The following is a 26380-nucleotide window of genomic DNA, read 5'->3' as shown; positions in this document are numbered from 1 at the left end:
TGTGTGTATAATAAATGTTTTGTTTTCATCTGAGATTGCTCAGCTGGCGATCAGGCTCACACTAAGATGGAAAGAGCAAGACTCTGCAAGAAGTCATAGTGATACAGATATTTCAACAGTGAGGTGCAGTGGAAGACTGGGACTGTATGACCTTTCTGGAGCTTCCTTCTTTGTGGGAGCTTTTTGAGTGTGGCTTGTATAAATGAATCATAAATTTGAGAGTAGGAAGCCTGAGCAGATCATCTTGTCTATTCTTTGCCACATGACTTTCTGCTGGGCTTTATTTAGCCTTTCCCTCTGCAGCTTACAGTAAAAAGCACTTGTGTGTTAGGCTGGAGGGCACCACGGCTGCGATACTTCGCTGGGGAGTCAGAAAAGTCTTGAGTTTCCCTCCAGACTCAGACTGCAGGTTGTTCCCGCCAGCTCTGAGGTGTTTGTTGGCAATGATATTGGGAACGCACAAGTATGGCCATGTGGCTGGGTAGAAGGAAAGCAGCAGAGGCTGGCAGCAAGGGCATGAGTTCAAGATATGGAGCTTAACCAGGCACCAGGACTGATCTCTGCAGCCGCAGGGGTGGCTGGCAAAAATGCTGAGTTCTGGGAGGTCAGCTCTGCGCTTCTGGAGCAGCTCTGTCAGAGCCCTTGAAAGCAGAGTGAATTATCTTTCTCTTGTCTGCAAAGCAGGAGGAACAATCAGTGGTGCTTATCCATTTGCCATGCAGATGTTTTTCACCCAGACATTTACTTTGTTTGCTTTCACCAACTGGCTTTAGTTTGAATACCATGAAAACCTGACTCAGAAACCTGCAATTATTTCCACTAGAAATGTTTCAGATGTAACTGCTGAGAAGCGATAAATGCTTAGGGTTTAGCCGCTTTGATAGAAAACCTCTGCATTTTGGTGTCACAGCAGACCCTGAATTCCTGACAGATGTAAGCATGTTCCCCAGGGTGATGCAAAATTTACAATTAAGATCCATCACAATGCTAATCATAATAGGGCCAGACAAGCTTTTTCCTGAGCAGGGCAGATGTGAATGGGCCTAGGATCCAGTTCAGTCTATGAACATGATGTTCAGGGAACTGAGTCAGCAAAACTAGTTCTGTTATCAGACCCCAAACTATGAAGTTTTAGGAAAAGGGTTAAAACAAAAATACTTTGAGGGTTTCCTGGACACCTGAAAGATGCCCAGGACAGAAGGAGTACTGGAAAGAGGACCTCCATGATCAGCAATATAGCTGGACCTTGTCAGTGATCTGGGAAATCTGGTTTATAACAAGTTGTTCTCAGGTCATGTTCAACACAGCAGCCTCCAGCCTGCTCCAAGTCTATTCTGGGAGCCTCAGCATCTCTTTCAGTCACTGCTTATATTAGAAACTCAGCAGAGTGTTACTCTTCAGACACAAAGCCAAAAAGCAATTCAAGACCCTCCCCACCCCACTTTCTGTTACCTGTAGGTTGTATCAACACTTAGAGTAGCTGCAGCTAAGTCCACCGGGGGTATCCAGGCGGGTAGTGTGTTCCCAGAGACCCACTTGGTCCATTCAAACAAGCCTGGCTCTATTCGAATTTTCAGGTTGTTCTCTTGTTGCATACCTGGAAAAGGGAGAAAGGAGACCAGATCTCAATGAAAGCAGATGTAGAGGAAGGCAGCAAGAGTTTGCAGCTTTAATACTTCGGTTTGATTGTAAATTATTATATTTTTTTTCCTCCAAGTAGTCAGTTGATTAATAGTAGTTATGAAAGATGAAGTATTTAATTTACGTACTTGGCATATGATATGCCAGTGAATGTAAACCTCTGGCCAGCAGCTACATGCAATATACTGAGCATAGGTGTGACTGTATTTCAGAGCTGGTTTTTGACTGTTTCCAATGCCAGGGCATCTCGTGCCTCTGTCACTACTTCCCTTCCCAGTTTCCACAGTAAAGTATTTTTATTGGGGGTAGCAAGTTTCCTGGTGGTAGCAATTGCTGTGGGAGCATGCAGCAATGAGCAGCTGCAGGAGCGTGAGCAGGCAAGGGCACAGGGCGTGCTGAGCTGGCCGTGTCCACCCATCCTGAACGCACATCTGGCTTTTGCAGGGCAGAGCGATAAACCCAGCCCTGACCACAGCTGGTGTTGGGGGCAGCATACCACTTGCCTAAGCGCTTGTCACCCCGTGCAGTTAGAAAAGGGCTCCTTATGGACAGTGTTGCGCTAATGTAATGTATACTGCCGTGGAAATAATCCTCACCCTGATTTACCATTTACTTGGGTCTCCCATGCCAGGATCCCTTTTATCTGGCTGGCAGTGTTTTTTTCCCAGAAAGTGAGGAGAAAGCAGCCTTTCCTGCCTGTTAGGGTCTTACCTTTCAGGATATTGTGTGCTGTCTGTACACACCGTAGGGATGGGGAGCTGTAGATGTAGTCTACAATGGTATTAGTTTCTAGCAAGGCTTCACCTGCAAGCAAGTTTCAAACATCCATGAATAAAACCAGACAAATGGCATTTTAACAACAACAGCAGCAGGGTGTCTGTCATCCAGCAAGGAACTAAAGCAGCTTCCCAGCTGCACTGCTTGAGTTTTGGGAAATATGTACCCACTGTATTTTATTTCAGTGGTGTGTTGGGCACTGTGATATGCACGACTGTGGAACCCAGATACGTTTTTCTCTGTGTCTTGCTCCACGTAATCTAGGTAATTGCATCTAGGTAATTAACCAGTATGCAAAGAAATCACAGCAGCTTTTGCTCAGTTTCTGCTTCTCTTAGATTTAGCCAAAAAGCAAACAGCGTGCTGAGAAAAACTGTACAGAGCTTGAATTTAATTTAATTTCATTTATAAGCTGTAAATCAGAATGATTCAACTTAACTCAAACCCAAATTAATTCAATTGGCTCAACTCTTCGCTAGTATAAATTACCATTCCATTACACAGGTGGAAGATCACTGAAAATGAGATAAGAATCAACTCCACTATTAGGGTTATTAATATTCTTGCAGTGCCTAAGGGAAGCAAATAAGAACAGGAATCTGCTCAGCACTGCATGGACTTGTAGTAAGAAAAGAATTATAATTTTGTTATATTTGAAGAGGCATGACAAAGAAGTGGGAGCAAGAAGGGGTTATTTACCTTGACTTCATATGTTTAATGATGGCTGTAACCATGTCAAACTGATCTATAAATCTCTCGAGTGAAGCGGGGTAATTTAGAAGGAGAGGCACATCTAACAGCTCTCTGTCATGAGGAAGCTGCTCATTTGCTTTAGCCGTCAGAGGAATTATGGCTCCGGCAACTGTCAAGGTCGAGCCTGTGTGGCTGCAGCAGGGAGCCGCTGCCTGCAGATGGCTGGCATGCCGCAGCCGTGCTGGCAGGTTGATGGCGTCTGGGTCACGTATGCAGTTGCGTACTCGGACCCATTTAATGATACCAGCAAAGTGTGCTGTGATTGCTCCCAGATTTGCCTTCTGTTACATGCATATTGCAAACCCTGATGCCATGTGACCAGGAGCCTGAGCATCCTGCTGTTGTACAGTGATTTATTTTTGTTTAAAAAGCAAGTATAATTTTAGCTGCCCTAGTTTGAATGTGACCAACACAAAGTACTCTAAAGGATTTGAATTTGGGAAAATGCTAAGTACTGTTCTCTGAAGCTCATGTCTTTAAGGGGCTGGGCTCCTCTAATCACAATGCTCAATATGTGCTCTTCGACTACCAAGTGATTTTCTGTCCGTTTACAAAGTAACAGGCTCAGAAGTCAGCGACAAGGATGGGGGAGTGGGAGAACACGAAATAATTTGGGCAGTGTTTTTTGCCAAATAAACAAAAAGCCAGATGGGCTGATAAAAGTATATTGGTGTAGCAAACTGCAGGTCAAAATTTAATTGTCAAAGTCAAGGAAAAAGCCTATTTTGTATGAGATGACTGTCACACTGCCACATTTCTCACCAACATTGGTAATAACAGCATCTCCCAGTGTGGCACGCTTACAGGGCAGTAGTGAATGCTCTGCAACCGAGCTGCTGATGGCTCTGATTTCACACCACGCCTTGCAATTTGTGTGCTGTCCCTTTTCCAGCTGCAGCAGCTCAAGGAGAAGAGGTTTCTTTGAAAGAGGGGGCTTGCTGGGGAACGTGAAGGGACTTTGCAAAGGTTCTGAAAACGTCTAAATCCTCTTAGTTCAGGGTACCCAATTCATTTCTTTCTGCCTTGCACCTTCTCTGGCTGGGTGTGTGGGAGGAAGGTAGCAAAGCTTCCTGGGCAAGCTCTTGTCTGCTGAGGACAACTTACCAACAAGCCTTGCCTGCGTACAGCCCAGCACGGTGATTGGCGCATCTTTTTCATAATCCCTGAAACCGCCGCTTCTCTGAGGTAAGCTGTGAGGCATATTCAGGTTACTACGTATATACCTTCCTGTGAGGGAAAGGTTAGAAGCAGCTGCTGGAATTATTTCATCAGACAGAGGCAGAGAGCCATCACACCTGTTTCTGCCCTCTTTCACCACGTCTGCACCCTAGAACCTGGCTGTTGAGCAGTTTTTCCCATGTATACCAATTGGAAATCTGACAAAATTAAGTTACACAGCTGTATCAGTTCAAAATCAGCAGAGATTGCTGCTAATGGTTTTAAAGTTATCTTTAGGACAGATTTCCTCAAAGGAAAATAATTTCTATCCCACAACAAAAGATACCTCAAACATTACATTTTTACAGGAGGCTAAAATGTCAGAGCTCTTCAAACAAAATTTAGAAAGAAGGTAGATGTAAAATCATCCTTTTTTCCAATGATCTTGACTACAAGGTAGTGGCATTTTTTAACAGAAAAAGACCTTTTGACAAGTTTCTTATCAGCTCTAATACCAACAGGGCCTGAAGTTACAGTCTGGTAACTATAGTCTGAAACTCAAGCATATTCCTAGGTCGCAAACTCCAGTTTATGCCCCAAAGGGCACTGTGAACTGTACCTGTAGTGGTGTTATTTTCATTTAGGACTGAGTGTCAGCTGGGCAAAATATTTTCCTGATGGTAGTACATGTGTGCAGTGGACACTGACTACTACCATTGTGACTTCATTTCAAAATGAAAATGCTCTTCGGCAATGTTACTTTAATGTAATCTTTCCAGCAACGGTCTCCCAAATATTAGCAAATATAGTATTTACTCCCTGGCTTGTGTTTCTGCTTCTGACTGCAGCCTTATCATCGCAGAGCTCTGCATGGAGGTCTTCTGCCACTCCTAAGTGCTCAAGGCAGCACTCTGTGTTAGGAAATCACAGCTTCCATCTAAGCTTTGCCCCAGGCAGTTGCCGCTCTCCTTCCTTCATCTAAACCCAGGGCCCGAGAGACCCACGGGAGCCAACTCACCTTTGGCATCAAAACACTGTGACAACCAGTACTTCCCAAAAACAACATCCATCCTTTCCCCATGTCTGCAGACAAACAGGCAGCGTTTCTGAGGTCCTGGCTGGCTGGTTATTCTCAGGGGCTGGAAGAAAAATTACAGGATGTTTGACCTTCATCAAAGTGCAAGGGTTTTTCTGAGATCTGATTTACTAAGAGGAGTCAGGACCAGGCACCTCTTGCTTTACCCCAGTGCAAATATGGGTACAGGAAACTCTTCTCAAATTGGTAAATGTATGCTGGTATAAAACTGGTAAAGTGAGCAGAGGATGGGGTCCTGCTGCCCCATGCTACAGGTGGGTTTGGGTACAGCGATGTCTTCTGTGCCTGCGGTTAATCATGTCATTCAAAAGCTTGTAGAGACCTTGTAACTTCTGACGCAGGCAGTGAAAGGAGACCAGAGGATAAGTTGTCAGGGAAAACCCAGTTGCTGGAAAAACTGTGATTTATGCGTTTGTGGGTCCCTACCTGCACATTCTGGCAGATGATGGTGAGTGGCCCTGCGTCCCCAGGTCCTTGGTCTTCCTGCTGTCTTCTTTCCAGAGCTCCGTCAGTGAAGGCTTGAAGGGATGGGGAAGACGTAGTATTCAGAATTGAATAGGACCTGACAAAAATAGAAAGATGCTGGCTTTGGGAATGCTTTGGATTTCATGCACTCAGCCTGCAGTAAGGACTACAGGAACTGATGATAATTACTGTTGTCATGTTATTACGGTATTATTTGTATTTTAGTGCCGCCTAGAGAGCACCTTGCTAGGTGATGCACACACATGATGAAACAAATCCCATCTCAGCAGGCTTTCTGTTTCCTTAGAAACAGTTTCACAGAACAACAGTTCCCAAACTTTGGTCTGCGAGAGACTGTCAGCCCTCAAATATTCTCATGGAAAATGCCAAGACCATGCTCACTAACATCATCTGGGGACCAGCTGCACATTACCTACCATGGTCTTGTGGACCCACATTTGGAAACTTATGGCTACAGGGAGTTTTCGCTCACCTTTGAAGCTACTGCTTCAGCAGAAAGCAGGAGCACAGCCCTGCCTCTCATGCTGGGCAGTTTTCAGGGTTCCTGCGCACAAAATAGCTTGTATCCCATGGTAGGGATATGACACACTCAGTCGGGGTTGTTGTTTCTACATTTTTCAGTGCTGTCTATTCTGTTTCCCATCTACAGTAGGAATTAATTCTCACCAGTGCTTCCTGTTAAATGTAGCCAAAGGGATATAATAGTTCCCATTCTCCCTCAAGGGGCTTATCTAATGATGATCCTGCTAAATAAAGCACTTGTGCCCAGAGACTCAAGGACTTTGACCAAGACCCTTGGGAGTAAACTCTGACAGGCAAGTACAGAAGCTGCAGTGACCCTGCAGATTCAGTTACACTGCATGGGTTACGTTTGCTTAGCCGTTAAAAAACAACATTGTCAGATAATGTCTATGGTCATTTACTTTGGCAGAAATAGTTGCCGTTGCTTGCACTTTTCAGTGCTTTAAATATGTCAGAAGTTTCTTCCTGACTAGCACCTAGTTAGGATAAAATCTCAGAGGGGTTTTGTAGCTGTTAAAATAACACTAAGTGCCTCTACCAATGGAACAAAAATAGGTCATCTGCATTTTTTTTAAGAACTGATCTTCTGCAAGATCCCATGATTTGCACCAGTTTAAAGAAGAAAAAAATACCACACCATTGGTCCCGATGTTGGTCCCTTATCTGGTGGAATTAGGGTGCAAGGATGAGACTGAGGTACTGGCTTACTTGGTCAGGTGAAGATGCCATGCAGAGAAGCACTGGCAGGCAAGGGGAGTGGGAGATGGGAACCAGCCGTGCTGGGGGCAGCACTGTTGATCCCCATCCAACAGTGTGAGGCAGCAGCCACTGTGGGCACAGCCCTGACAGCAGATAACCTCTCCAGCCTTCTGCTCTTACTCTTTCAGACCTGACCTTCTAGGTTTACAGATTCTTGTAACTGTATTTTATTCATGGTGAGTTCCTAACAAGGGCTGGGCTTGCTCCAGGGAACGGTTCCTCTCATTGCCCAAATGCAGATACAGCATCAGAGGTCAGGGCAGCAAATACCTCTGAGTTAGGGATGGTATGAAGTGCAACTGAGGGTGTGTGGATCTTGAAGAGGGGTTAAATGCAGGCAGGAGAGCTTTGTGGGTAAGCTGAGCGAAATATTACTGGGTGCTGTGGTGAGAAATCATGTCTAACTCTTGTCATCAGAATATATGCATGTGATACACTGCAGGCAGAAGTACACTCAGGCCATAGAATCATAGAACCCCACATGATCCTTAAGGTCCCTTCCAACCCATCTAGTTTGGGGGTATGGGCCTTCCTCTAGACCAAGTTACTCAAAGCCCTGTCCAACCTGGCAGGATAAGGCCAACTCTGATCCAAAAGCTGCCCAAGTGCCTTAGTGTGTGCCAAGCCCAGAGCAGCTAAGCCCTGAGCAGGAAGCACCACAGACGTTTATCGCTGTATTAAGTGGTCAACTTGGAGTGCAGATGCAGCTAGCACCGACACATCCTCACTGACCTGAAAACTTGAGTATCTCAATATGAGAAGAATCTGAATTTCTCAGCTAGGACCCATCTCTAGTGCTGGACAAAGAGGATCTTGAGCCCAAGCTCTCTGACTTGACTTCTGTATTGCAGCTTCCAGCCTCTCATCCCATCTCAGCCCTTTCCTTCTTTGCCCATATGACAAAAGGACACTGACCTGGAGAATACTAAGGATTTGTTTGGTTACCCCTCTTTCCTTTGCCCCCAGGAGCTGCTGCACAATTTCTGACACTTTCTTTCTCTCTAAGCCCTTATTAAAAGGCCATGAATGCTTTACTATCTATTCATAGATGTGAGGATTCGCTGTGAATGATGATGAGGCAAAGGCATACTATCTTGCTGTGTCTGGAGAAGGGCCACCAGCCTATCTTCAGTGATACCTCCTTGATGTTGCTGGAAAACAGAAACCACTGAAGCTATTTCAGCTGAGTCATCTTCTAAGCATAGGTCATTGTTTGGACGCTTTTTCTGAAAGGCTTATGGTTCTTCTGCTTGGCAAACAGAGGCTGAAGGCAGACAACAACATCTACTGTCTTCTGGATGATGCCTTGCCTTCACCGCTCTGTCAGTGATACTGTTGTGTCCCTGGAGGCAATGTCTCCCAGTCAGGAAAGGCCACTTGAAGAATGGAGATGTTTGCAGCAGAGGATGGAGAAAGAGTCTCTGTCATGGCACAACAGAGCTGGTCCTCAGCCCTTCGTAGGAAGACTCTTCTGCTGCGTCACTCATCACTATCTAGAGGAGAGGGATTCCCGGGTAAAATGAACCAGCCATTGTTGCAGAACCAGAGGAAGACAGAGTGGAAAAAACCCTACTGAGGCACAAATATAACTTGAAAAATTAGGGCTGTTTTTCCTCCCCCTGGTACTTACGCCAAGTCTGATTTCTCAGGCTTATTAAAGGGGCGAGGAATAGCTTTGGCATCTCACGGGGAGCTGAAATAGACTGCAGTGTAATATCTACAGCGCTTCTATCCATTTTGGGGCAGAGGAGGTGACTATTTCTGGCTTTGCTGGTAATGGAAAAGCAGTGCAGGGAGCCATCGCAAGTTTTAGCTTTTGAGTGGTGCTGGGTCCACAGATACAAAGATAGCACACTTCTGCCTTTACATGCATATGCAGAGTGGCTCTTGGTCTTGAATGCTTGGTTTTTGTGGCTTCTGTGGGGCAAGTAAATTCTGTCTTCACGGGGCTTCCCACTTCCTCCAGGCTCTGTGTGCTGAGGGTGGAGAGTTTCTTCTTTTGACTTGGTAGCCCACTGATTTTCAGGCAACTTAGAAAATACTCTGCAAGCAGTTTGTGGGGAGCTTTTAAGGTGAGGGGGAAGAGAGAGAGAGATATCTCTTTAATACTGAATCTGTAGTTTGGATTCATTCCAGGTGGTTTCAGCTCACCAGTAGCTTCCACTGCTACCAGGAAAGGACTTCCACCTTGATACTATACAGGGGGAAAAGTATTTTGTTTTTAACATTCCTATGGCCACGTCCTCTCCTAGGCTCAGTCAGAGCAGATCTCTTGACATCAATACAGACACAACCGGTTCCTCCCCTAAGGAGACTCCAGTGCTTGTTTCAGAAAGGTTATTTTTCACTCACACACCCTTATGGAGGGGATGGCAAGAATGGGTTACACAGACTTAGGATCTGGGTTGCATTGTGTGGGATGATGAAGCAAGTTATCTTCAATTATTTCCCAACATATAGCACTGATCAGAGATCAAATGTTTCTCCTCACTGGTACCAGTCCTTGTCATGAGAAGAAATCATGCAGGGATGTGCCACAGCCAGCAAAGAAATGTAGTTTAAGTTTATGAAGAATCCTTGGGGTTTGCTGAATAGAAGTGATACCATTCCTATTTTTAGTAAACAGGGAAAGGATTCAGACCTGGAGTCTCTCAAGACACAACCTGGTTTCATGGGCAGTAACTCTGCCTTGAAGGCAAAGCCTCTTCTCCCCTATTAAACAGACCATCATGCTTCTTTTCTTCGCGTGGCAGCCTGTTGGTCTGCAGCTGAGGTACAGGCCTTACCACAGGGACGGGATGTCCTTCTGTTGAATGTACAGTGCTAGCCAGGAAGGTCTGTGTGCTGGGCAGAGCTCACTGTTCGGAGATTAGCCAGAAAAAACATGTTCTGCAAAGGCCACAGTTCAGCTTGTGCCTCCCTTGAGCAGTGCAACAGGGGAACCTTTTTCAGGTGAAATGTGCACGAACTAGCAATCTGATTTTGCTTTTATTAAAGATTCGATCAAATATGCCAGAATAGCATTTTTCCTGTCATATCTCTTGCATGGTATAGCCAGGGTGCTGCAGCCCAGAGTGAGCTGTATTTTCGTGATGATCTCAATAATGCATGATTTTCACTTGAAGAATGCAGTCTCTTGTGACTAGGAGGGAAAGCTCCATGGCTGCTATTCTGTTCTTTATCATCCTCTGCAGGGATGAAACAGGACGTGGCTGTGTACCACAGAAGCAGCACAAACCAGCCCCCAGGATCACAGCACTGCTCACCACCAGCAGCCTCAGACACAACCCCATGAGCTGGGTCCCATCTCCTGCCCAGCAGCAGTTCTCCTGCAGTCCCGGTGAGTACTGCTATGCTTACTTTCATGTGTACAAAGTGAAGATATCTGTGTGCCATTCTTCTCTAACCACAAGGATCCTACTGTGGATACCATTGCCTAGATGGCAGAGGGGTTCAGGTTGTCCTTAGCTTGCTGTACTGTTTTGACCACGTGACATTCTGTAACCTAATATTCCCTGCGGGAAGCTGTTGTGTAAAATGAGACTGTTTCCGGGTATGTAATAATGTTTTTGATAAATGTTCCATATTGCATACTCTAATTCATGATTTATAGTCTTTAGCGGTAATCAGGGAAGGGGCATTTCCTTTCTTTGCTTGTCTGGCGGCAGAGGTGCTTGAGTTACAAAACATTTGGCTTTCCTTTAAGTTGCTGCTGCAATAGTAATTCTTTCTCATGCTACTCCCTAGGCCTCAAAACTCTTCTAGGCATTTAAGAAAAAACAAAACCAAACCCCAGAATCCACTAGAGCAGGCTGCTGCAGTGTATGTGGACCTGAGAGCATTCTGGCTGGCAAATTTTAGGGGAAGAAAGGATGGTCTTGTTGGATTGCAGATTTGGAGGGTCTGGATTAAGTCCTGTCTTCATACAAACACTGATTGAATTTGCCCATGCGTCTGGTTACTGGAGGCCTTTTCTTGATGAAAGATGAGTTGGAGTTTCACAGTGTCAGACTCAGTAGAGACAGGTTTGTTCTGTTTGGCTCATGTATGGATGGAAGCCCTTTATTAGTGGTGTTCATTTCTCAGAGGGCAGGCAAGAAAAGAGTAGATGGTTGTGACAAGAGGGTATATGAGTGATCTCTTGCTATGCTTGTCCCTCCCTGATGGGCTTCTGGGTTGGGGAGGACTCAGGTCTGGTTTCCAGAAGGGCAGTGATTACTGGCAGTCACATCTGGAAGCCAGCCTGCAAGCTACGATTGCCCTGTACCTGCTCTCCGTCTGTTATTCACCACATTGCATGTGTTATGCCTGAAAAGTCACAGCTAAAGAAGACAACTGCTTGCCCTTTTTGCTTCCTGCATTTTGCCTGATTTGAGTTGTTGGATCTGTTTCTAGTAAGTGTTGCGTTAGGTCGGTTCCTCTGACTGTCCTGTGCTGACATGGGTTACCGAATGCTTTCACTTTCTGCTCAGACCTTCTCCCCGCAGGTCATGTTTTCCCACTGAAATCTGAAATACTAATTGTCTGTGTTTTGTTCTATGTCTCCATCCCTTCCCTTTGTAACTAATCTGCTCGCTGGTGTGACTGTAACCAAACTTCTGTACCTGCACGGTGCTTAGCAGAGGGGCAGCAGGCAGGAACGTGCCTCTCCCCTCTCCTTGTTGGCTTGTGCTCTGACATACAAACTACTTCCTATGCTCCAGATTTGTCAAAGGTGTTTGGGTGCTTCAGAGGTGCAGACAGCCTTGCAAGAGTGTTCAACCCACCCCTCAAGCACTAGTTTTTTATTGCCGTTTAACTAATTCCCATCAAAATCAAGAGGTCTAAGGCATAACCTTATTCAAAATGTGAGGTCTGCATTCTCATTGAAGCCAACGGCAGGCAGGCAACTAACCACTTCTGAAAATCTTCCCGAGTATCTTAAGCAACACTGCTGATCCCAATCCCTTCTCCCCAGGGAATTATACACAGAAGCTCCCGCTTCCCAAATTAATGCTCAAATTTAAACCTTCCTGATCCTAGTCCCACCACAGAGGTGTCTACACAGCAGTGGTTCTACAGCAGCCATCTGCTCCAGCTCCATTAGCCAGCAGCAGTCATCCTATGAGTAATAGTTGCTGTAACATCTTAGCTAAATAAATCACGTCGTCCTCTAATCCCATGCACAGGGATAGCATCTGCTCATCCTTTGCTTATGAGACAGGGCTTTGTGTGCCAGTTCATTTCCCCCAAACGAGCTTCTCAGCAGCTCTGGGAGACTCTTCACTTACCCAGGTGAAATCACAGCTACTGAGCAGCTTTACCTACCCATGAAACACCCAGGTCCCACATTCATCCGCCTTCGTGATGTAATTTTCAGGCAGTAGCCCAGAACAGCCAGTTGCAAGGGAAATGCCATAAATCCAGCCCTCACTTGTACTGGTCTGTTCCACAGGGGACATGAAAATAAAATCCCCTGGGACCAGCTCCAGTTCATCATCATTCTGGGGGGCGTAAGGATAGATCACTTGCAGCGTCTGGGGGAGAAACAGAAGCACAAATGAATGAAAGGATTGTTAATGGAAGGGAACCTTTGGCAGAGTGGGGCAGGAGCACTCCTTAGCAAGGTATGAACAGCTCTCCTTGTAATGCATCACTTTGTGCTTTATCCAGGAAAGCTTTACCCTTGGGGGAATTCCTGCCACTTCCCACTCTTTGCTGTTGGAAAGCTTTTCAAGGTATTTACTCCTTCTTCCCTCTTTGATTCCAGTCATGTCTTTGATAACTGGGAGGAAACGGGGGAGATGATTTTTTTTTTTAAAGCGAGCCAAAACATGACCGTGTGCCTAAATCTAAGTGCCCTGTTAAAAATGGAACTGAATTCTTATTGGGACCTGGAATTCATACAGCTTTAGTGGTTAGTGACCATTTTGGGTTTACCTACGGACACTTGACCTGAAAGAGCAAGTTCTCCTTGTCTCTGTTGCTTTTGAGACAAGGCAGAAACACTGCCAGGGGGCTAACAGGTTTGACTCTGTGACACGCTGCTCTCAAAACTGTTAACGAGAATGCACAGGAAAAATCATAGGTGATGGGAAATACTGGGATGTTGCCATGCTTGTTTTCTTTGTATTCCAAACATGAACAGGATTAAATTAAAAGCTGGGGGAAAGATCAGTGAGCGTAATCTTCCCTTCACTGGAGCATGAGGAATCCACATGTATTAAATGTCTACCAATAACTCACTTTGGAAGTGGCTACAGCAGTCCCCCATTTAAAAGGAGAACAACTGTGTTATTGTCCCTGGCCAAGCCTAACTTCTGCAATGGCACCATGCAAAAAGAAACCATAACCTGCCGAGCAGCTCTGATCTCTCGATGGTGTCAGCCCGTTTGCTTGCTAATCCTCCTAGACTATTTGTGGTGTTTTCAAAGGAAGATAGAAACTGGTCGCTGTCACCTGATACCACAAGGCCAAAACTTTCACACATAGCTGCCTGCAGTTAGATACCGGAAGATGTGAGCTGGTTTTCATCAGCAACTCCCTTTGCAATCAGTGATAGTGTTGACTCCTTGCAGCTTCTAAAGGACAAGATGGCTCTTTGGATAGGAAAGGAGGATGTCACGCATAGGAGGCATGGCCTGGGCTGGGTGAGAGCACCAGCACCATGCACAAAGGACTTCAGCTCTCCACAAGTTTTGACATCTGTTTACTCTGTGGTGTACTGTGTGCTGGACTAAAATAACTTTTTCCCACACTGCCACAAGTTTTGTGTGCCTGATTCTGCACAACAGGCTTTGGTGGGGTTAATCACCCCAACCTTAGGAGTCTAGCTGGCTCCCTGAGCCGGCACCTTCTGGAGGCTGCCTCCTCCAGAGGTTGATTCATCTCACCCTGAGATAGAGAGCTTAGATGGGTCAGATGACTCACTTTCTGGAGGTGCCTGTTTCTCTGCGCTGAGCCTCAGACTGGCTCAGACTTTGAGGTCTAACTTGTGGGTATTTACAGGGAGGTGAGATGCATCTCACGTGTGGTTTCTCTATGTCCCCGATCCCAATCTACAAAATAGACATAATATATATTTTTCTGTATGTTGTGTTGGAAAGCATCATTATTAAGAAAACAATGTTTAGACACTTAGCTACTGCACTTACTTCAATTACTCATATGAATTCTGTATATGGGCCACAAGGGTAAAAGTTTCTTACATGATGAAACTAAACGTTGTGATTAATAGTGATGCCAAGTCTATACAGAAGAAATGGATAGCACTCGGATTAAGATGCTGGCCTGGTTCTTGAGAGATCAGACCATTTTATGTTGAGCTAACAGGAGAGTCATTGTTAGAATTAATTAATCCAGCAGGACATTGTTCCTGCAAGAAGCAAGAAATGAGGTGGGTGAAATAGCAAGTCTAGACAGTATGAGTAAAAAAGCCAAAGAAGGGCAGGATGGTTTGTTTGTTAAGATGACTGGTGGGTTGTGGAAGATCTATGTTCTGAGTGTCCTTGTGGGACCTGAGGCAAATTCCTTTATGTCTGTAGAGCCTGTGAATGCAGCTTGTGGCAGCAGCCATGGAGTCCTCATTCAGCTCACAGCTAAAGCAGCCTGCAACTATGCTAGGCCCTTTTTTTTTTTCTTCTCTTTTTTTTTTTTTTTTCCTTCTTTCTTTTTGACTGAAACAGGCTCCAAAAATTTACCTCATGATTAACAAAGCGTATGTCTCGGGAGAATATCGCAGCAACCCAGTCGCAGCCCAGCTTGACATCAATGTTCTGCGCTAACTTCTCCAGCGTGGGCAGGTGGCTGGTCTGGAAGTGATAGGCCAGTGTCACATGGAGCTGCTTCTTGTGGGGCTCCACGTGAACATCTGCAATGAGAAGATGTCAGTTAACAAGTGACTGTCGAGATTAGCAGCTTTTCAAGGGTGTAAGAGTGTCTATCATGTCTCAAGAGGAGCTGGGAGCTGAACTCTTAAAGATAGCTCAAGTGGAACACATTATAGGGCAGTTTCTGAAAAGGCTTTGGGAAAGTCATATGTGAGTGCCCTATATATGTGTTGCGCCTTGCATCAAATTATTAAGATTTGTTGTCTGATTCAGTCCTGAGTCACAACAGGGTGGTAAAAAAGCATCCTTGCCAAACTGCCAAAACGCATTTGCATTCAGGAAACAATGGGTTTCTGGATGGTGTGATAACAATTATTGTAATTTTGAACCCACTGGGTCTTCTGCCAAAAAAGACATTTTTCTAGGTAAGGGATAGGCTTTCTTTCATTAGCAGCTGAGGATCTCTCCAAAATAAGCAAGTTAGAAAGCATAATTTTTACTCTCCCACCTTTGTTCTTTCTCCTACAGTAGCAATTACAAATCCATGGAATTTACAGGTTCATGCAAGTTGATTAAATCTTTTCTCTGGACATTAGTTGGATTACCAGTTTGCCCACTGAGGGTGAGGTATTCAAAACTGTGGAAACAGACATTGATACGATAACAATTCAAAATGAACCAGCAGAAGAATTACCCGTATTGAGAGAAGATTCCAGGAAGCAGAAAGGTGAAAGTATGTGAAGTATTGGGACTTTTCCAGTAGATGTGGAAATCATTGGATAGATTGTTTGCATGTAATTTCTTCTTGCTTATTCAACCAAAAATTGCAATTAAATTTAACTGATTATTCAGTCAAAATTGCAGCTATTCAGAGACTTGGCTCCAAGTGCCAGCCAGGGGTATCTTTGCAAGCTCATCTGTCTTTTTTTTGATCAGCAAGAAAAAGTATGTTCTGGATCTCTGAAAAAGCCCCAGAGACTTTAATGCAATAACCTGACCAAGCTGTGGACTGCAATGCAGCAGTTTCCCCTAAGAACCAATTCGGTCTGAACTGGAGCAGTCACAGGGACAGAAGCTTGCTAGAAGCCATTGACGCTTCCTTCTTCTGGGTCAGTGTTTTTGGGGTAAGAACTGCCCCTTTTGTGTCAGTTTGGAAGGCATGCCTACACTGTGGAGGGGACCACTTGTACCGCTCTCATGTGGCTGCAGCAGTCCTTGGACCCGCCTAATGTCTCTGTGCCTGTCGCTGCCTTCCAAAATGTGCATTTGTAAATGTAACAGCCATTTCCTCCCTCTTCTAAAGGGAAGAAAAGTTCTAGGTCACTGTCAGGTGAAAGCAATGCATTTCAGAGGTGTGATGAACCTACGACACATCTGTATCCCTGCCTCTGAACCAGGGGCAGAGACTTGGAGCTGTTCTGCATGGTGTTATGGGATGCCTGCCTAGCACAGAAACATCCCAGGGACTCAGAAGTTGCTGTGTGTTGATGTATTTAAATTCCAGGATAAGCCTGTGATAATGAAGGACTAAACTGATTGTGTTGTGACTAGTCCAGGCTGAATGCTACAGCGACAGAGGGTGGGAGGATTAGTCAGGGAGCTATTACGGTGCTCTGATGCTGTTCCGACTTCCAAGTTTGGAGGTAATCGGAGGACACCCAGAGAGCCTGTTCAGCAGCGGAGACCATCAGAGCACAGGGTGCTCTGCTTATTTCCCTGCTCCTAGCTCCTGATGGGTTCCCCCCTCTAAAAGCAGCAGAGGACCCAGCAACAGAGCCAGCCATGGCGGTACTGAGATTTTAAAAGGTTCCCCCCTAGGTTACCAGGGAACTTGGGGTCCTCTTGCAGTTTACTATTTACATCTCAGAAATGCGGCGAAAAAACAAACACAGCCTTTACAAGGCTGAGGAAAGTTTTGTGGCAGTGGCTTGAGGTAGTGAGTGAAGCAGGAAACGCTCAGCCTTGCAGACAGACCGTCTATCTGAAAGGTTAAGGAACCACGAAATGTCAACTGCCCTGTCAGGAGATAATACTTGAGACTAAATGTCAGGTGATCTTTCAACTGAAAAAGCACTGAAACCCAAAGCGCCTGGTGGGGTGTTCCTCTCAGGCTCTTAGCCACTTTTGAAAATCAGGTATTGGCTTCATGAGCTTCCTTTCTTTGCGCCATCAAAATTTTGATTTCTGAAAATGCTGGCGCTGTGAGCTCTTTGCAGCTGCCAGCATAGTCACTCACCTGCTTTAGAAGCAGCCTCTGCAGCGAAGTCTGCAGCAAACTTCTTGAGCACCTCAGCACTTTCTTCCTTGACAAAAAGCCCAATGAAGTTTGAGGACGTGTAGAGCTCCAAAGGCAGAGGGGCTGGGAATTTGCATTTCCACCGCATCACAGTGGCCTGCAGAGCTTCGGTGAGAGCATCGACCTTGCTGTCCTCACACTACAAAAAGAAACAGGACAAGCATTTCTCAGGTGGAGAATGGCTCCTTATGCCTGTGCTTAGCTCTGTAGTGCACTCAGTAGAGAAAGGAAGCTTGGGTTGGCGTGAATGGTCTACATTAGCTATAATGCAGTGAGAAAAAGCACAGGGTCATAGAAAAAGGTATGCGTAGAAATCATCTGCCCTCCCTTGTCGTCAAAGCAGGATCAGATATCCCCAAGTAACCTTCCTACCCCCCCTCCCCATTCTCGCGTTAACGATCACTTGAGATTATTAAAATTTGGTTTTCTGCTGCTGCTCTTCCCTGAAAACAACCCACTTAAAAAACCAATTACCTCCTCAACAAGCCCAGGCATCAGGCAGTTCTGCCCCCCCCCGCCCCAGCTCCTGAGCACAAACCCTTCTGCAGCAACTGAATGAAGCATGTAATGTCTCCAGTCTGAGCCTGGCAAGGGCTGCTCATGAATGCATGTATAAAGGCAACGGAAAGAGGAGCTCTGGTTTACCATAAAGAACTGGCAAAGGGTGATATGTGGGAAAATGTTGTGAGCTTTGTTCTTCCCACAGATCTGCTTTGATTGCTGCCAGAACTCAGACAGCTTCTGAGCCAGGGGGCCGGTGGGGCGCAGGTAGAGGACATACTCCCGAGGCAGGGTGTCATCGAGGAATGGGTCACCCACATGGGAGAACAGCCTGACAGGGAGAAAGAAGTGTTAGATTGAAAGATTAAGACTTTTTTTTTTTTTCTTTCCCAGCAAAACCAGCTTCCCCTGTCCTTATTCCTGTTCATTCTCCCTTTATGGAAAAAATCAGCTCTGGCAGGTCAGGCAGAGAGGTGCACTGTCTCACTTGCAACCTATTACCACTGCTGAGTAATACAAGAAAATTGGGTTTTAGTTTCAGACTGAGGCTCTGAAGATCTAACCTGGGTCACTGCTTCTGCCTTTCTGACTTTTGGCGTACAAAAGACAGGGAGGAGAGCGCTAGAAATTGCTCAACATCTTTGAAAAGGCAGTTCTTAGTTTTCTGTTTAGGTGCTAAGGGTGGAGAGAGTAGTGGTTCCTTTCTCTCACCTTTTTTTTGCTATTACTGAAGATCACAAACTGTCTCAGGCAAGGCTTGTTTCTGGATTACTTATTTACAGCTCTTAAATAATGTCTCACTAACTTTGCTAGTGCTTTTCAGATAACGCCCCTGTTTAAACACTCCAATGGCTAAAACCTTAAAGTCACTAATCTCTTGTACTCTTTTTAACATTTATTACTTCATACCAACCAGTCGCATGCTGCTTGAACACTTCTTCCACCTGTCGATGCCAGTGCTTTTTGTCTGGAGAGAGAGCAAAATAAAAAATATTTCAGTGATGCTGGGTTATATGGCTATAGTCAGATCTGTTGCTGGCACTTGGGTCCTTGCTGGGGAAGGGCTGTAACGGTGTATTTCAAAATCTGCAGGAGATGCTTTCCAGACTGATTCTTTCAGCCCTGGGGCTTTCTTTTGGACATGTCCCCTGTCAAATCACCATACATTGTTCGAGGGGCAAAGTGATGCAGCCTGTTCAAAGTAATGAGACACGGAGCTCTGGGTTTTCCCTGCTTGGCCTGGTGTTCTTCTGGATAGTGAAGGCTATTGGCATTTAATGACCTCTTTGTTGGTCATATGTTCATCAGGAAAATCAAAAGGTTTGGGTCTGGAAGGACCAGAAAAGGACAAGAAAAATCCAGCTGCCACCAGGGGGCACAAACCAGAGCTTTTCAGGTCAGAATAACCTGCCAAAATTTGCTAGCTGCCCTCAGTCCTTGCTACGTTGGAAGTGCTCTTTTGCTCATTTCCCTTCAGGATGCCTATAAATCCCTTTTCACTCCAGCTGGGAAGACCCCAAGTCTTTTGTTCAGCAAATTTTCCAGTTCCAGTGCAAGTCAGCAGCGTGCTGTTTAACTTGTAGACATGTAATAGCGTTTTCCAAATGCTAGAGATCAGCGTCGAAATGCAGCCCTGCATCAGCTCCACTTCATAACACTAGAGACAGCCAACATGGGGAATTCACCTGGAATCCAAATGGCATGAATATTTAGCAAAAATTATGAATGAAGGAGGCAGAAAAGGATAGAAACGTTAGGGTCGTGAGGCAGAAGTCAGGCCCTTTGTTGGGTGTCAGGAGGCAAATTCCCCATGAATAGGTGACTTCAGAGCTTCCTACTTAAGGGAAGAAGGGCACTATTGCTCTTAAACTAAGTCCTACAGGTGTGGCAGGAAGGAGGCCAAAATTAATGGGATGCTGGTTTAATCTAAATAACCAGCACACCCTCGTGCACAACAGTGTGGGTGGAGGAAGATCTGAAGAGGAAGAAGCCTTCACAGAAGGCAAGAGTGGGGTCTCCAGGCAGCTGTCCCATGAAGCCAGGGAAGGGATCCTACAGGTAGGCAGTGCCAGAAAAGGATCTACATTGTACAGACCCACCACGCAGCACTGGTGGACAGAGGTGTCTTTCCCAGCATTAGACAACAGGGGATGCATTCAGGTGCCAGCGCAGCTCCCACCGAAGGTAAAGCCTCGCTGGCTACCATTCAGCGGGTGAAGCATGAGCAGGGGTACTGCCCAAGGACTGACCAAGGTGACAGCTAGTTGTATTCTCTTGTTAATTTGGCTGAAGCACCTGCCTCCCTTTTGCTCTGTGGGTTATACGCCGTGTCTCAGTTGCCTGCTGTTAGCGACAGAAAATCTGACTGAGGACAGGAAAACTTCTAGTTTACACCAGCCAGCTTCAAGCCATAACCTAATCTTACTAAATATGGTATGTTACAACTCAATAATAGCACAAAAGACTTGCTGACACCTTTAAGCTAGAGGGAATGTGTCTGACCAAAGGGACGAGATCAATGTAGTATGTACCCACTCTGCGTTATCTGCTGTGAAAAGATGCTGCTGGGTGGTTATAGGAAGAGTGTCCAAGTGAGGGCAAAGGGTCATGACTCCAGGGTCCAACCCATGGCTCTAGGATTCGGGCAGCTGGGACCCTCCAGCATTTCATGTTTCTGCCCTTAGTGCTGTGTAGGATGTTTACTGCGCTTCTGTCACCCTTTCTGTCCGCAGTGATGACTTTCAAAAGCACTCCAATAACCATGCAGGAATATGCAGTGTTACCCACCAGCCCAGCTCGTAGACATGTGTTGTTGACTCAGCTGTGTTTCAGCTCTGCCCATGGCTTCCCCACCCCTTGAATATACATATTTTTGTTCATTTTGAGGGTAAGAGGAAGGCAGAAAGATAATGCTGCAAAAAAGGGCTGTGTTGCAAATGTGTGATTATGAAAATACTTCCTCCTGAAGCATTTTGCTGCCCTTATCTGCCAGCATTCATTTGAGATGAGCAGAGCGCTGGTCCAAGCACCTGCATTCTGGAAGGATGTATCTTGTGCGGTCAACATCGTAGTTTGGGCTGTTCTATCTTGCTGACCTTTCCCTAGTCTGGCTCGGATGCACTGTGCAAAACAGCCACTGCTTTTCCTTGAAAAGCAGTTCGGACAAGAGCAAAGAGCAATAAGCTCTCCCCTTGCATAAGCTGAGAACCTTTCAGGGACACTGCTCCTCCAGCAGAGCCTGTGGATTTTCCCTACCCTGGTTTTACCATCCATTTCTGTTATTGTTGCCTTTGCTCAGGTCACACACTCACACACACACACACACACATGCCCCTTGCCTTCATTGTTTATGCTCTTTAAAACACAACTACGATGTGACTCTCCTAACCATACATCTTGCCACTGAAGTGTGCGTGTCTGTGTTGCATCCGAGGCAGTGAATTAAAAACACCCTCCGAGTAAAGCTCTGGCTTTGAAATGAGCAGTTTCTCCTGTTGCAAAGTGAGGGCAAACAAGCTGGCTCCCACTTGTTATTTACTCTCTCCAGACCCCAGAGCAGAACTCTGAAGGAGTCATGCACAATCTAGCAGGACAGACGGTTCTGCCACCCACCCTTGTTGACTTGTTCACTTAACGAATTGATGTTTCCTTGGAACAAATCGCACAATAGAGCTCTGCTGGAACTGACTGCAGCTCCTTCTCTGCTGCCTTTGTACTCCTGAGACCCCAAGGGGCGTTAGAAAACATTAGGCTGGGCCCCACACGTTTGTTCATGTGTGGTTTCAAAAGGTGCCTATCTCTTCCATGGGGACAATAAACTCCCTTTTCAATTTAATTTTCAGTGCAAGGAGGAAATACTGCATAAAGCAAACAAAAGCCAAAGTATATTTTTATCACCGGACCTGAAGCTGAGAGACCTTTTCTTTTTCTTTCTTTTTTTTTTTTTTTTTAATTTAGTGCTGGGAATGATGATGATTACTGATAGCCTCTGGTTAGTCACAAAACAAGGCACGCACTGCATTCCTCTCAAATACCTTCCCCTGCTGCCACCAGCCAGAACCTGGAGAGGACCCATCTGCCAGGTGCTCCAGCTCCCAGGCCCCGTCAAGATCAGGTTTTATAAAAGTTGTGTACCTGAAACTAATCACAATTACGTTTGGCCACTTACAAAAGTGGCCTGATTTTCACAGCTGCTGAGTGCAGTGGGAGCTGGAAGACATATTCTGCTCCTGAGAAAACCAGGTCACTTAATTAGGTGACTAGCTATGGCTTAGGTGCTCAGATTTACTCATGCTGGGTAGCAAGTGTTGCTGTAGTATTGTAGCTAGTAGTAAGAAGTGGTTTTGTGATGCAGATGCACCAAAAAAGGGGAAAAAGCCACAAAATAACTTATTTTGCAGAATTTACCAAACCAGCATCACATAGTAACCATTTCTGGTCATGCAAAAATCGCAGCAGGGTTCAGATAGGAGGTGAGAAGCTTTGTGCAGCACTACTAGTCCCTCCAGCCACCCAGCTCCTCCATCTCTTAACCTCTGCTGCCTCTGAGATGAAGTACAGGGAACTCATTTAACAATCCACAGCAACACATAATAGCAATTGTCAACAGACAGCAAGGGACATGTCCAGTTGGAGTCAGGTCTGGAGATGGATTGTTTAGGGAGAAGATCCTAATAGCAGTGTCTTCCAGAAGCACCACAAGTATTTTAGCCACCACAAAGAATCAGATGGTTTTGATTCTTCAACCTCAAAGGCCTCCCTATGACACCCCTCAATGTTAAGTCACAAGGAAAGTCTTCCTCCGCTCAATCACTGGTTAAACAGTATCAAAATCTTGCTAGGAAGCATCCCAGCTAAACAGTTGACCCCTGAGCCTGAAACATTACAGCAGAACCGGTGTTGCTGCCCTGGCATATACATATTAATGTGGAAATGGTGCCCACTTTAACCTCAGCCCACTTAATGGGAGAGTACACAGCTCTGCACGCTAACGAACTTAACTCGTTACTGTTGAAGGATTTTTGGTTTCCTGCAATTTCAGGGTAGAAAAAAAAGGCAACAGGGGAATGTCAATTCAGCTAAGAAACATATATCAATAAACATAAAGTATAATGGCAAAATTCCATTTACTTCAGAGGAAATGACTGTAGTGTGGAATGATGTATTAACCATAAAGAGAACCTTCAGTCTCAGAAGCACCACACAGAGAAATCCTCTGTAAGCGCTCAGCTTTCTTTTTCTAGTCTAGTTTAAAAAAGGAGGGTGTATATGGCTGCCAACGGTGCCGTAGTGTGCCTGGTAATGAACTGCCGTGTGGGCAAGTTAATGCAAACAGCACAAGAGCAAGGGATTGGGCTGAACTAATCTGAGATATTTCTTTATCTGCACCTGCGTTATAATTTAGCACTGAAGAGGTATGCAAACTTTGGGATGTTGATGCCCATGGCAGAGATGAGCTGACATGCATGTACTGTGCTAGGGCAGGGAAGATGCGTGTGTGTGCACCGCGGCTGTGCAGGGTCCCGAGCCTCCATCATGGCCAAGCTGGGCTGAAGCCCTTGGAGCTGGCCCTTCAGGCACAGACCGAGCAGAGACTGCTGCAGGCGACCTCCTCTCCTCCTCACACGTTCAAATACACCAAGGCTGAGTCACACAGCTGGTCTGAACCCTTGGGGCCACGCAGCCTGGTTGTTCTCCAGAAGCAAAGTCTAGTTCATAGAAAGCTGGCCCCTCTGGCTGCCGCTTAGGACTGAATTTCCCCATTTCCATTGGCTCTCCATTTGCTATAATAAGCAGAGATTGAAACTCTGCTGTCGGCAGAGCTGACCTCTCTCTGTAAGAGAAGGCTTGCTCTGCTGCGTGTTGCTGCTCACAGAGGCAGTAGAAAATGCTAGCAGCAGCCTCTACCTCAGATCCACCTACAACTTGTCTGCCTACAGAGGCACCGAGGGATTTGTGAATGAGCAATGGAAGGATGGAGGCAGCCTGTAAAAGAAAGGGAATGACTAAATCTTCCCTTTCATTATATGCCTCAAGCCTAGACAAACTTCTTATCCATGTACAAAACCCCTTGGAGGAATTAATTCATCATTTCAAGTAGCCCTGAATCTTTGGCCCATAAAATATTTAGTTGTGTAAATAAAGATACTTTGGAAACTGCATTAAACATGATGGAAGTACTTGGCTTTCCTCATCATTAGGTTCAGTTCGAAGGACTGCCTGACATGACAAGATAGGAATTATGGATCATAATTAACATCAAATGAGTTTTGAAAGAAGAATGCTGTCAAATGGAACATTTTACTTAGGATTATAAAATAGGCCCATTTATTTTTGCTTGTATGTGTGTGTGTAAATTATGTATTTATGTAAACTTATATTCAAATAGGTGTCTATGTCTAGGTAAACTTTGACTTTTTTCACTCTATGTTGGTTTATGGTAAAAGAATAGAAAACAAAACACTGTCTGGCTCCAGGGGATGACCAAAAAAAAAGGCCTTTTCTAGATGTGGCTGCAGGTGCCGTTTGGAGCATGCCTGTCAGTCCTGGGACAGGTCAAAAGCCTAAAAGTTAACTCCCCCGCAGCTCACATGTCAAACAGTGGTGGTGCCGGAGGTCCTGAATTCAAACCCTGCTGTGTAGCAGCATGTATAGGGAAGCATTTACAAATTTTTTGCAAACAGTAAAATTCCCAGCTCTGTGTGTGTGTGAGTTTCCAAATTTCCCATCAAGTGACCCTTACAGATTCCTTAATTTTTGCAGTTTTCATCAATTGTTTATACCATTAACAGTACCATAGTGGAAATGTGTCTATTGTAGGCTTTCAATAAACAATGGCACATTGTAGAACAGTTTTGCAAGCAAAATTTCTGTCCATCTAATGACTTGATTATTCGATGTAGGGAAAGATAACCAAATTCCAAATAACTGACTGCATGTCTCATGAAGTGGTTAGTTGTTCTCCACACAAAAATGGCCAGTGAGGTGTTCTTTCCAACTGGTTTTCGATGTGGGCTATTCATATGTATTCCTCTGAATTCTCAATATGCAGAATTCAGTTGGTCACCAAAAATCATATGATACGATTTCTGTTCTTATTTAGGTGACCTTACTTCTATAAATAGGGACAGGACAGGAAGATATCACTAGGGATCAAGTTCCTGTTTAGGGTAGGAGGTTGAGTAGGTTTCTTTTCTGCAATTTGTTAAGAGAAAAAAAACAAAACCAACAAAAACCCCAGGGTGTTTTTGCAAGACAAACGACTCTTAACGTAATTGCGCAGCAGCAGAATTACTTTTTCTTCCTTTTACTGAGCTTTGGCTGAATCCTTCAGACATTACCTTAGCTTACACTTTGTTGCATACCGCGCAGGCTGGCGGATATAAAGTCCTCATGTTTAACTGAGTGACTCTTAATTGCAGCCACATCCTCCACAAAACATGAGTTCATTGCTATACGCTGAGATCCCCTTAGGAACACGCTGTTCGGTACAACATCCCCAATTTAGGTCAGCGAATGCTATAAGCAGATCACAGCCATGTAAAGACCCAGGTCTTGCCTGAAATACAGGAACTTTCAGAGGAGTACGGGGAACTGCCCGACTGCACAGTGGCTATGGAGACTGCCAGATTTCAAACTGTGCTGTACCCTGTAGGTCACGTAAATGTTTATAGAAGGTGCCTGACGGCATGGTAGGGGCTCGGTAGTTCTCTTCCTCCTCCTTCCCAAGGGGTGGCTGCTTACTCCCAGCTATTGAATACCAAGCTCTGGTAATAGGAAAGAAAGAGAAATGGGAAACGCCATCAGAAATAAGTCTGGGAAACATGCTGCTATGTATTTCTAGTTTCCATCATTTAAAATGTTCCTTTTTTCAGAGGACAGTCCAGCTGGCAAACTGCTGTTTGGCCACATGATGATGATGATGATGATGATTTTTAAGTGCAAAGAGTGAGGGCCTGGGTGTGTGCCTCTGTTTTACGTGTTTATTTTTTTTAAGTTATGTAAGATTTTGAAGGCGTTTCCCCCCGCCCCCCCCCCCATTCTTTAGCCCATGTGCACTGTCATTCCCCTAATCCTCTGCATAGCCAGCTTGTTAAAGCAAAAGAAGAGGGAAGTACAGACTCATAAAAAGTGTCTGGGATAAAGGCAGGAATGTAGCAGCCATTTAATATTTTTAAAGAGATACACAGTTTAAAAAGGAAACAGGATATTATTTTCTTTAGAACAAAAACAGTACAGCAATTTTATGAGGCATGGGCTTAGATGTCAAAATCCTGAGCTTGCAGTTGCCAGCCTCTCCACCAGGTCCCTGTGTGATGGAGGAGGAATGAGGCGCAGGTATTTTGGCTGATTTGAACTGGTCACACGCACCATCAGAATTCCTCTGTCCTTTTATTTTCCCCTTCAGCTTCCCATGCAAAAACCTGTCATTAGTTTTGCTTATAATCATGGTATTTTTTTGTTTTGTTTTGGATTATAGTTGTTGTCAGGCTTCCTAGTTCACTTCCTTAAGCTTTTCCCCTGATGTGTGAATCTAGAAATGTACTGCTACCCAAATAAAGAGCTGCCGTCTCTGAAAATAAC

The 26380-nt window shown here is 45.2% G+C and overlaps 1 protein-coding gene across 2 annotated transcripts in view; it reads right to left on the bottom strand.

Moving 5' to 3' along the window:
* Positions 1-26380, bottom strand: part of UBASH3B (ubiquitin associated and SH3 domain containing B) — a 75628-nt gene that overhangs the window by 8614 nt on the left and 40634 nt on the right. Inside the window, exons 2-11 of one of the 2 annotated variants that reach the window (XM_027785473.2) lie at positions 18707-18764; positions 17942-18128; positions 17237-17435; positions 14872-15041; positions 12500-12708; positions 5852-5987; positions 5348-5468; positions 4276-4398; positions 2353-2445; positions 1453-1597 (exon numbers count right to left, since the gene is read on the bottom strand). In XM_027785473.2, the coding sequence (XP_027641274.2) occupies positions 1453-1597; positions 2353-2445; positions 4276-4398; positions 5348-5468; positions 5852-5987; positions 12500-12708; positions 14872-15041; positions 17237-17435; positions 17942-18128; positions 18707-18764 (1441 nt within the window). The remainder of the gene's footprint in view (positions 1-1452; positions 1598-2352; positions 2446-4275; positions 4399-5347; positions 5469-5851; positions 5988-12499; positions 12709-14871; positions 15042-17236; positions 17436-17941; positions 18129-18706; positions 18765-26380) is intronic. The other variant, XM_005236609.4, reaches the window with a different exon arrangement.

The sequence above is a fragment of the Falco peregrinus genome, chromosome 15 (assembly GCF_023634155.1).
Source record: "Falco peregrinus isolate bFalPer1 chromosome 15, bFalPer1.pri, whole genome shotgun sequence".
NCBI lineage: Eukaryota > Metazoa > Chordata > Aves > Falconiformes > Falconidae > Falco > Falco peregrinus.
Note: the sequence above shows the minus strand (reverse complement) of the source record. Positions and strands in the feature narration are given on the sequence as shown.